The following is an 11,800-nucleotide window of genomic DNA, read 5'->3' as shown; positions in this document are numbered from 1 at the left end:
CTAGGTTGGTAGTAGTGAAGTTGGAAAAAAGGTGACAGATTTAGGATTTATTTGTGGGTTGTAGTCAACAGGATTGCTGTTGGATTGGCTATGCAAGTGAAGGAAAGAGTATGGTGGTGTCTTTAACATTGGACAATTATTATTTGGGATATATGGTGCTGGGAGGGAATAATGTAAAAGAAGCAATTAAATTGATGACTTTGAGTGGAGACGTTGTCAATTGACAATTAGATGTTGGTCCTGGAGACATAAATTTGTGACTGCTTATTATTTCAAATAATGAGCTTGAATGTGATTAATCTGGAGGAATGCAGACAGAGAAGATATCAAGACACTTCAACTTATAGATACAGTAGAAGAGAAAGAGCTTAAAAAAAGAGAGAGAGAAGACTGAGTAGTAGTGCTCTGAGAAATGTAGAGAAAGACCAGGAGAGTATCAAACCATGAAGCCAAGGTGGGGACAGGGATACGTTCAGTAAAGAGACTATAGCTATTTGTGTTGAATGCTACTGGGAAGCCAAATAAAAAACAGATTAGGGGCCGGGCGCGGTGGCTCAAGCCTGTAATCCCAGCACTTTGGGAGGCCGAGACGGGCGGATCACGAGGTCAGGAGATCGAGACCATCCTGGCTAACACGGTGAAACCCCGTCTCTACTAAAAAATACAAAAAACTAGCCGGGCGAGGTGGCGGGCGCCTGTAGTCCCAGCTACTCGGGAGGCTGAGGCAGGAGAATGGCGTAAACCCGGGAGGCGGAGCTTGCAGTGAGCCGAGATCGCGCCACTGCACTCCAGCCTGGGTGACAGAGCCAGACTCCGTCTCAAAAAAACAAAAAAAAAAAAAAAAAAAAAAACAGATTAGGAGAATGGCTGGATTTAATCAAGTTGTGCCAATTCAGCACAGTAGAGGGAGAGTATACAGAGTGGAAGGGAGTGATTAGAATGATGGACGATAAAATCTGAGCTAGATGCATATAGAAGTAAATGGAAAGATAAAAGAAGTGATAAATAGTGAAGTGATGAGGTTGGTAGATGAGTAGGTTCAATGAGACTGAGAGTTAGATGTTAGAGTGTAAACACTAAAAGAGGTGAGCTGGAAGATGCTTGGAATCAAGATTTTGGAAGTGGTGCTGTAATTAATAATAATAATATCAAGATATATATGATTTGGGAAAATGTGGTGGAGGAAGGCATCCCTGGAAGGGAGAAGGCCAAAGAGGAGAGGCCAGGGAAGATGCTAAATATGTGGTCCATGTAGTTGTTGAAATTACCAAGATGTCAAGGATAGAGGTACAACAAAAGCCTATGAGCTTTTATATCAATGATTTGCCCAACTTTGTATAATTTACTCCTCTTTGAACTGCTTTATTTTGTGCCTCCTTCATAATATTTGTCTAGTTCTTTGTCTTATTGTGTATTTTTTTCTTCTTCTTCTAGACTAGGCAATGAAAATAAGCTTGTTTGCCGTCTTCTATAAAGATACACAAACTAGACATTTTCCAACACAATGTCGTAGTGAATAAGAGATTATGAGATTTAAATAGTGACTCTAGGAAGCCTCTATATAACTGAGGACAAAACCATTTCATGAAGGGCCAGCCCTAGTTTTGAATAGGTGGAGAACGCAAGATAATGGTTTAAGAATAATGCTTCAGAGAAATCATATGTCATATGACAAAGATATATAGAAACAATCAAAGTTTATTTTCAGAAAAGATCTGTCAATTTTTAAATAGTACAAAAATAAACAGACATTTGTTTCCAGACTTATCTTTTACATAAGTTAAATACACATTTGTCTGAGGCACTGAAACATTCACATACACAACCCAAATTCCCAGGTTTGGTCAGCAGATCAATATTAATAACAAATCAAGTTTAAAAAAAAATCAGTGAACAGTGTTTTATACAAGCATATTGACTCTTTCTTTCTTAACCTTAAACCTTCTAAACATAAAATCGTAAAGAAGATTCTCCTGAGTTATTTATCTTTAATGATATTTATTTCATTTTCTCCCTCTTCCTAAAAGACAATTTTTTTCAATCATTTATGTAAATACTAATATTATCTGTAATCAGTGTTTGATTTAAAAATATTAAAACCCACAGTGCTTGACCCAGAATATTTTCTCAATAAACTGTGGCTGAACAAATTAATGAAGCATCCACAGATGCCTCAAAACATTTTAAAAGGTCAGTCTTATGGCACCTTCAGGCTAATGAGACAATATTCTTTGTGGGCTAGCACACAGGCCTATCCTAAGGACAAACATTCAACCTTAAATATCTCAATACACCAGTAAGATTTCTAAAAATTTATTCACAAATCTCAATACAATCATTTCTTTGGATTGTTTACATGATAATTCAGAGAGGTAACCCCAAAGAAAATATACTGATTGTGACATAACGAAAAAAAAATCAATGATTGTAGGCTTAAACACAGTTTATAACACTAGTGTCCTAATAAGACATAAATAATAATCTTCAATAAATTAAGTAATATACAGTACCATTAAATGTCAGTAACAATGAGATGTGGAAAAGAAGTATTATCATCATTACTATTATTGCTGAAAACTACTTAGATATTGTTTGGTTTTGTTTTTAAACAAGAAAGGGCATTAATTAGAATGGGAATGTAACATTTTTCCAGTCACGAACCCTGTACAGTTCTCTCTGAGGCACTAGCCTCTTTGCAGGCATCTTGATTACAGATAGCTAAAATTAGCTATAAATAAAATTCTCTGCTTTTCACTTAAAACAAGTGTTTACTACTTTTAAAAGGGTCCTTTTGTTTTTCTTTTAATCTTCTTAAGAGGAGCAAAATACAGTCCTGATCTGAGGTTTCCCTGAAAACTTGCAAAAGTTCAGGTAAGAAAATACAGGCAGAGTCCAAAGAAAGTGAACTCTGATCTTAAAACCAGTGAAGCAAAATAGGAGAAATAAAGTGATGAGAAGACAGTGTCTCTTAGCAAAATGGCTAAAAGAAGAAAAGAAAAGGAACAGCATGCAGGTAGCCAGGCTTGATTCCAATGCACCTACTGAACTGGCTTCAAGACTGAGAAAAAATTAATGTGTGAAATGAATTGAAGCATTTTGAAGAGGTATTTTATGAGGTCATTGCTACCTTTTGCAATTGATATGGACTGCTAAATGAAACTGTGCAACAGAAAATCTGAGAAACATATCATTATCCAAGCACAACTTGGTACTTTATTAACCTCACAGCAAAATCTGAGTACCAGGCCTGCAGTACACAAGGATAAGAAAAAGTTTCCTTCAAAAGTTTAAACCTAAAGTTGAACTATAATTTGTTTTTCTTCTTTGTTATTGCTTATTTTAAAGGTAGACTCTTTGGCTGCTATAGATTTTACATGTAACCAGCCATATAAACAAATTCTGGAATATCTCAACAAATATTCTTATTGTAAGATAACAGTGCGTGGCTCCACCACCTTAACACATTTGGCATTTTGATTTAAAAGGAAGTTGTAACAGTCACATTAAAAAGATTTACACTCTTGGTGAAAAAGGAATATCACTTATACAATATTTTAACAAGCGATTCTAGTATAATTTCTACTGATTTTACAGATTTAAATCCAAGACAGCTTCTTTTTGGTATATGTACAAATTTAATAACGTTAAGAAATAAAACAAGCCTTTATAAGTGATTCTACCTTGTGAATTTAGAAATTTCAAATTATTGTTTCATTACTGATTTAAAAAAGGAGACATGAAATTACTAGTAATGTCTAATTTAAATATTCATTTAGCAATGCACTGGTACCTGTTTTTGTTAGTTTGATGACAGAAAAATGTCGAAAAGTACTTTAAAATTTCAGACATTAGTTTCTTCTAATGCATCATGGAAGATGCATTGGAAACATCGACAGTGTAAAAACTTTCAGCATTTTGCCATCTTGTGACAGCGTTTAAGTATTCAAACATCTTTACTTTTGTTCTTATAATATAAGTTGAAATTCAAGTAAAAAGGCATCAAAACTCATTTCTCTCTGGTTTATAAAAGAGAATGAAAACTGTTTTCCAAACTTAACAACAACAGCAAAATCTTTAGAGTAGTGACATAAAAGTCTTCACAAGTATGACTCCTTTCTCCGCAACAGGAGTACTGACTTCTGTTACAGAAGATGTTAAGTAACATAAGGAGTTTAATATAAATATTATTAAATAATTAAATTAATAGACATGGTTCATATAAATAAATAAATATGATCATTAGACTTCTACAGTTCAGTTGAACGTTCTTTTAGTAGTACTGTGGGATTGATATCATCTAGTCTGGAGCGAGAAGAACTTGCATTGATGGTAACTGTTTTGATGAGCTCTGGATCTGGAACACTGAATGAAGTAAAGGGACAGCCCTTCACGTTATTGCAGATGAGAGACTGAATTGAGGCAGTGTTGATGATTTGAAAACCCACTTCTCCACCAAAAGTGCTTGGCTTCCAGTAGGCAGGAGAACATATAACATTACCCATAAGTCCTTTCAAGGAGAACGGTGCTCCAACTTCTACCATGGTCTCACCAAAGATGGCATCTGGACGAGGCTTTTCTACCAGAAGGGCAGGATACAGCTCCACAGCATCGATGTCACCATAGAGTGCTTCCAACTCTGCAGACATTTCCTTTTCTCCTGTGAAGGCAATGAAGACAGAGATACAACCAATGTCAAACTTCACAAAATAAAACACAATTTGATTCTTTTGCTCAATTTGCTGCCAACTTCTCTGTTTCCATTTGACCCCTGATTCTTTTAAGAAGCTTAGGGGCCAGGCACGGTGGCTCACACCTATAATCCCAGCACTTTGGGAGGCCGAGGCAGGCGGATCACTAGGTCAGGAGTTTGAGACCAGCCTAACACAGTGAAACCCGGTCTATAATAAAAATACAAAAAAATCATTCAGGCGTGCAGCGTGTGCCTATAGTCCCAGCTACTTGGGAGGCTGAGGCAAGAAAATTGCTTGAACCCAGGAGGCGGAGGTTACAGTGAGCCGAGATGGCGCCACTGCACTATAGCCTGGGTGACAGAGCACGGCTCCATCTCAAAAAAAAAAAAAAAAAAGGAAAACAAAAAACAAACAAAGAAACAAACAAAAACAAAGAAGGTTAGAAACTGTTTCTTACCTGTAAGTTCTTCAAATGATTCATAGGGCTTCAGCATAAAGCGTTTGCGGTACTCATTAAAAGACTGGTATTTCATCTGCCTGCTCTGGTCAATGGAAGCCTGTGATACTTTTTGTACTGCGGGTGGAACATTCCTACCACCAGCAACCTGTGGAAAGTAAAATTAGTTGTAAAACAAGAATTTTAGGCATATTTGCTGTTTGTATTCAGCTTGCCTTAGGTATAAACCAGGTAAGACTGAAACTCCCAGCTGAGACAATTTTTATTTGCTGGAAAGATGCTTACATACATTTCAACAGGAGCTCTGCTTAAAATTCAATGGGACACCAGTCTAGAACTAATTGGCCTTTTTAAATTTCAAAAATGAAACTAGTATTCAAGCCTAAAATATTTATTCCTGTAAGATTATAGATACTTTTTGAAAATATCTATTTTTAAGGTAGGGGTACAATTTGCTATTTGTTTGACAACTGTAGACTAAAAGTTTAGACTTTTCAAACAAAGTTAGGCTTCTTATATCAATAAAATAATTTTACTAGCAATATAACTAACTACTCTTTTAGTAAGTTTAAGAAAAATAATTTCTGTGGCAGAAATTCTAAAGTTACTGACTAGTCCTTTGTTTTGGTTTTCAATAATAATGCTTACCCTGCCAGCAATTTGCCTGGTGAATGATTCAACAAACTGGGTAATTCCATGTTCCAGTAATATAGAGTTGTTGTAGATAAACTGTTGATAGTTGTATTTCTGGTCATGAATTTGAAAGTTGTCAGGCAGAAGGGGATGCCAGTGATAGAGGGTGTTAAACTCAGCAGCAATACGATTTTGGTACTGGAATTGTTTGTTGAAAAGTAGTTCTGGGTCAAATTTCAGTTTGAAGTGATAGCCACTCAAGTGTTGTACATAATCTTCAATCACAATCTTAATAGTCTCTCCTATTTGCATAAAGAATAAAAACATTTATTTTTCTGATCACAAGCTTTCAAGCAATTGGAATGCAATTTTTAAAATTTGCTACTCCTTAATTTCTGTTTTCTTCCTTGTCAATATCAAAAGATAGCTATATGATCAGTCATGCTTACATATTTAATGAATATAGAGTGTGTGAGTTTTCTTTTACCACATCTTGTCAGTTACTCAAAACATAACAAAAGTAACACATTAGTTTTCCCCGGGGAAGAGGGTTTTATATAAATCATTTTCTTGTTTACCTATCAGTATTAGCCTGCTTGTCTGGAACAACTGCTCATCACCCCATTCCGGATGCTCCTGTTTAAGCACATCGCACACTCTGTTGTGTTCTCGCAGCCAGATTGTGGCATACATCATCAGACCAGGCACCAGACCAAAGACCTCCTGCCCCACAGCAAACCGCAGATGCTCAGGGACTTGAGGAGGGTAGATCATCTCTGCCTGAGTATCTTTGACTGTGGGAGGATACATCTCTCCATCAATTATCTAAAAAATAACAGTAGTAAATAAACATTAGTTAAAAAGTTAAGGAACACATTTTTAGGGATTTTAAAATATGGGTGTAAGTGGTAAGTAATAACGAAGTCTTAATAGTCAAAGGAAGCATACCTGATATTTCATTTTTCCATCCTTGAAAAGGCGCAGTTTATGCTGTCTATCCAGAGTTTCACCATAAATATGATTTAAGTCCACCTATAAAATGATGAAAAAATTTAATTTGTTGCTGTTGAAGTTTTTCTTAAAGTGTCTATCATATAATTCATCATTAAATAATTTGATGATTTAGCTTTCTTTAACATTTTTAAATAAAATAGACATTTTTTTCATAGCCACAAATTGCTACATTAATTTGTTTATCCACCAAAGCTACAAATTGATATGTCTTTGTGTTTAATGGACTTAACATACTATAAGGAGCTTATATCATATATATTACATACTTCACTATGATATGGTAATTCTAAAAAAGTATAAAAATGTGTTATTTATAAAAAATTCTTATGAATAACTTGAAGCTATGCTATTGAAATCCAAAAGAGAATAATGAGGCAGAAACCTCACCTTACAATATTGAAAGCAGCATAATCAGGGTACAATGTGTTTTTGAGGACACAACATTTTGCAGTACTAACATTTTAAACTTAAAAAATACAAGGGTCAAATTACAAATAATAATACCTGTACATATGTATGTGTGTGAATGTTTCTATATGTGTGTGCATGTCTGTGTGCGTATAATTTTACTAGACCAGAGAAGTAAATGGAAAATTCTCTTAAGAATTTTATAGATTGGCCGGGCGCGGTGGCTCAAGCCTGTAATCCCAGCACTTTGGGAGGCCGAGACGGGTGGATCACGAGGTCAGGAGATCGAGACCATCCTGGCTAACACAGTGAAACCCCGTTTCTACTAAAAAATACAAAAAAACTAGCCAGGCAAGGTGGCGGGCGCCTGTAGTCCCAGCTACTCGGGAGGCTGAGGCAGGAGAATGGCCTGAACCCGGGAGGCGGAGCTTGCAGTGAGCTGAGATCCGACCACTGCACTCCAGCAAGGGGGACAGAGTGAGACTCCATCTCAAAAAAAAAAAAAAAAAAAAAAAATTTTATAGATAAGACTTTTTTTTAAAAAAAGTGGGTAAGTTATTTGGATCTATCTATCTGTTTATCTCCTTTAATGTTAGCCCTTGACTATGATTTGGTATAATTTTACTAACTCTAGGATATTAACTCTATCTTACCCCATGGCCCAGCCCTTTGGTGAAAGCTGGCCCTCGCTTATGATCTGTCTTGAAAAACTGATGCGTGAAGTGCTGGGCAAAGAATGCAAACATCATGTTTGTGCCCTGGGGATCAGGGATGAACTTTCTTCTTAGAAGAAATTTTTCCACAATCTCATTTGAATCAGGAAGCTGCTTCTTACCTGAAAAATGAGAAAGCTAAGATAAGAATCCATCTATGTATTCAAGAAAGCAGATAGTGACTGTCAATCTACCAGGAATTCTTCATTTATAAGAGAATTACAATTGTGAATAGGATCGTAATATAAACAATAGTTCTAAGATATGGGGGAACAACTTCTTACTGAACGATTTTATCTATTTTAATTAGAATTATTTAATTTCTAATGAAATAATTTGAAATTATTAAGACATTATACCAAGATGCTCATTTGCTTTTACAGAAGAGTTTACATAGACTCATACTTTAAAAAATACCCATAGATATCCATGATAAAAGTAAAAACTGCTTTTGTTAATAAATAAATGGTAGTCTAAGGTCAAAATTTTTTTGGCAGCAATGCAGCCTGTCTTATAGTTAATACATCTCTAAGGATTCTTACTAGTCACCTTTCACACCCAAGGGAGTTGGGCAGTCATCAGGCACAGGAGGAAGGGCTCTGGTATAATAGGAGAGGTTAGAGAAGGCTTCCCAGCTTTTGTAGCCATAGTCAGCATTGTAAGTTGGTGGACTGTCAATCAAATGTGATCTGGCTGAAATTTTCAAAGAAAAAAAGTTGTATTTATTCTCATTTGCTAAGTAAATCAACCATTATTTTTATTGTAAAATGTGGAAAGTGGCACTAGATGTTGAATTTAACTCCAAAAATCAAAAATAATCTAGTTTAAAACAACTACACTTTAAAATCTAATGGCCATTTGAAATGCATCTTTAATAAAATACATATACTCTGCACATTATAATCTGACAATATTGATTTTTCAGGTAGCCATCTGCTCCCTGTCCAAGAGGCCTATGAAGGGAATGGCTGAGCATGGAACCTACTTTAGAATCATGGAAAGTTATTTTCTTGCTGATCCAAATATAAATTTATTTTAATGGGTGCTACATGTTCAGAACAATTCTGTGACCCATGGGCATTTAATAAACAGCTGGACCGTGCTACCTCCACAAACTGACCAAATAGTAAAAGTTGGAAGACGTATACAGAGTTGTGAGTAGACTGTATAAACTGGATGGGACTAAATGTCAATAGTTTTGGCCGTTAAGATGGAAGGCAATCTTAAAAGGTATCTTAAAATTCATTTTGATAAACTAGGAAATATGTTTTTAGATTAGGCTTACAGTATTATAAAGCATATTTTTCTTTGAGAAAACTAAAACCTTAGAAAGACACTTGTACTTACACGTCAACACATAACTCATAATTGCATTTCGAAGGAAGGGAATGTTATTCACAACGTTCCAAAATCCCTTGAAGTGGGTAAGTATGTAGTGCACTGTGTTTGGAGTGGGTTTCAGAAGTAATTTTATTCTTGTCAGAAATTCCGCTTTAAGAAGAGGAAGAAAGGGAGGGAGAAATTAATGGGACTCATTATAAGACACAAATCTCTACAATTATAACTGTATCCAGTCCCACTCCTAATGAGGCAACCAAAGGACAAACTTACGTGTTGAGCAGTTTTCACCATAGAATCCTGTCCGGGTACAATCGCACTTATATTGGTCAAATCCCACACTCATACATACACCTCGGTTTTGACATGGGTAGGAACAGCAAGGATTTGCTACAATTAAAGAACAGCAAATAAATAATTCTCTAGTGTCTTAATCTTAATTTAAACATTTAATTGTTTTACTATGAATCAACTTTACAATAATAAATTCAAGAAATATATAGGTAGCCATGAAAATATAATTTTTTAACCTGACTTAGAATGGATAAAACGTAGAAATACCAATTTTCTATTCTAAATAAGGATAACAGCATATTCAACTTGGTACATCATGTTACTAAGCTTTTGTTAGTTAACTCTTTAGATGTGAAAATTAGCATTTTTAAGAAGTTCAAGTAAGTAGCACTTTGCTTTCCAAATTAAAATGGATCTAGTACACTAATCAACATTTAGAGAAAAATTCAAAGTAAAACAGCTTACTTACTTTTGCTTATCCTAAAACATAATCCGGGCTTTCCTGGGGGCAGGAAAGAACTGACTAGAGTATTTAAAACAACTTCTTCCACTCAATAAAAAGAGGTTCCAAATAAAAACAATTCACATATATTGATCAGATCCTATCTTACAATGACAACCTGCAAATTAGCATCATCTATCCCTATTTAGCAGGTGAGAGTGTCTCAGATCGGTTAAGTAACTGGCTCATAATGATCAGGGCTTGTGGGAAAGCTGGAATATCCACCGAGTTCTTTCGGACTCTAGCGGTCCAAGTTCTTTCCCAAGTCACGTAGCTTCTCTATTCGGAGAGAAGTTAGAGTACTGGGATAGACCCAGGAGGTCAGAGCGGAAACTCTGCCCGGGTGCGTGGAACCGGAGTCCCCGGTGCGCGGCGCCAGGTACTCACCTGCGTGGCCGAGTGCCAGGACTGCGCACAGCAGCAGGGCGCGGGCGAGCATCGCGGCGGTGGGCAGGGCGCGGCGCGGGCGGAGGCTTTGCTGTCTGAGCGCGTCTGGCTGTGGAGCTGAAGGAGGCGCTGCTGAGGAGTTCCTGGGCGTGCTCGTGACGCTCACTGCAAGTCGTTTGACAACTGGTCGCCAACAGAGAGAACCTTCCTTTATATAAGCCTGAAAACCAAGCCCATGTGACGAAATGACTATTTCTTTCCGCCTTTTCGTACCCCCCACAAAATTTTCCCTCCTCTCCCCTTAAAAAAATTGCGTAAGCCCGGGTGGGGGCAGGGTTTTTTACCCACGCAAATGAGAAAATCGGAAACCCAGGAAGCTGCCCCAATTTGGGAGCAGAGAGGGTAGTCCCCATCTCCTCTCTGATCCCTCCCTCTCCTCCCCGAGTTCCACCGCCCCAGGCGCACAGGTTTCCGCCAGATGTCTTTTCTTCCTCCCAGTCTTTGCCCGAGCGCTTCTGAGAGCCAGTCCTGGACTGATCGCCTTGGATGGGATACCGGGGGAGGGCAGAAGGACACTTGGCTTCCTCTTCAGGAATCCGAGCGGCCCTGAGGTCCGGGGGCGCAGGGAATCCCCTCGCCCGCTGCCGCCGCCGTGTCTGGTCTGTACGTCTTTAGGGGGTCGAGGAAGTCACGTCGGGAGAGACTGGAGCGAATAAGGTTAAGAGAGGCTGACATGTTTTACGTTTTAGTGGCGACGCTTAATAGGCTGTATATCTGCTGTATATGCAGCACATACATACATAGCTTTTTAAAAAACTCTTATTTTGTGGAATGAAATAGCTACCCTCAGTGTACATAGCTGTAATTTATCTTTGTAGCTAAGTTGCTTTTAACAGAAGAAATACTGTTCTCCGAACCTTCACCCCCTCCTTGTTTCTTGGAAAGGGGGCGGGGGCGGGGAAAGGTAAATACTCCTCATAATACTGCTCCTAAGCAGTTACCCTGTAAATAGTTAATGTGAGCTCCACGGGTCACTGATATAAAATTTCCTGCCTTCTGATGGACAAAGGAAGAGGCGATGGCCAGAATTTGCAGGGGCGCTAAATATCCAAAACGTCTGCGTTAAAGCATTTCTCTCACTGATGCGTGGATTATTTTGGTTACTAGCCCTTCATAGGAGATACCGGTAAAATAAATTCGAGGTTTAAAGTTCACTCTTTTGTCTTTTCTGTCCACTTTTCCAAGATTATGAGTTGTGACCATGGATCAAAGTACAACACAGCATTTACTTTTCAGTTGTCTGGGCTAATTTTCTATTCTCGTTTTGGAACATAGTTGGATGAGGAATTAATTAGAGGGAAGG

General features: G+C 37.4%; 1 protein-coding gene across 1 annotated transcript; it reads right to left on the bottom strand.

Annotated features, from left to right (window-relative positions):
• Positions 1–1,722: 1,722 nt before the first annotated feature.
• On the bottom strand, positions 1,723–10,954 carry PTGS2 (prostaglandin-endoperoxide synthase 2). Its single transcript, XM_050783295.1, has 11 exons — positions 10,903–10,954; positions 10,438–10,657; positions 9,528–9,644; positions 9,264–9,407; positions 8,466–8,609; positions 7,857–8,038; positions 6,730–6,813; positions 6,360–6,606; positions 5,797–6,083; positions 5,149–5,296; positions 1,723–4,657 (listed from the first exon to the last, which is right to left on the bottom strand). The coding sequence occupies exons 2-11, from the start codon at positions 10,487–10,489 to the stop codon at positions 4,248–4,250; spliced, it is 1,815 nt and encodes a 604-aa protein (XP_050639252.1). The 5' UTR covers positions 10,490–10,657; positions 10,903–10,954; the 3' UTR covers positions 1,723–4,247.
• Between the last annotated feature and the right edge of the window lie 846 nt (positions 10,955–11,800).

Source organism: Macaca thibetana, chromosome 1, assembly GCF_024542745.1.
Source record: "Macaca thibetana thibetana isolate TM-01 chromosome 1, ASM2454274v1, whole genome shotgun sequence".
NCBI lineage: Eukaryota > Metazoa > Chordata > Mammalia > Primates > Cercopithecidae > Macaca > Macaca thibetana.
Note: the sequence above shows the minus strand (reverse complement) of the source record. Positions and strands in the feature narration are given on the sequence as shown.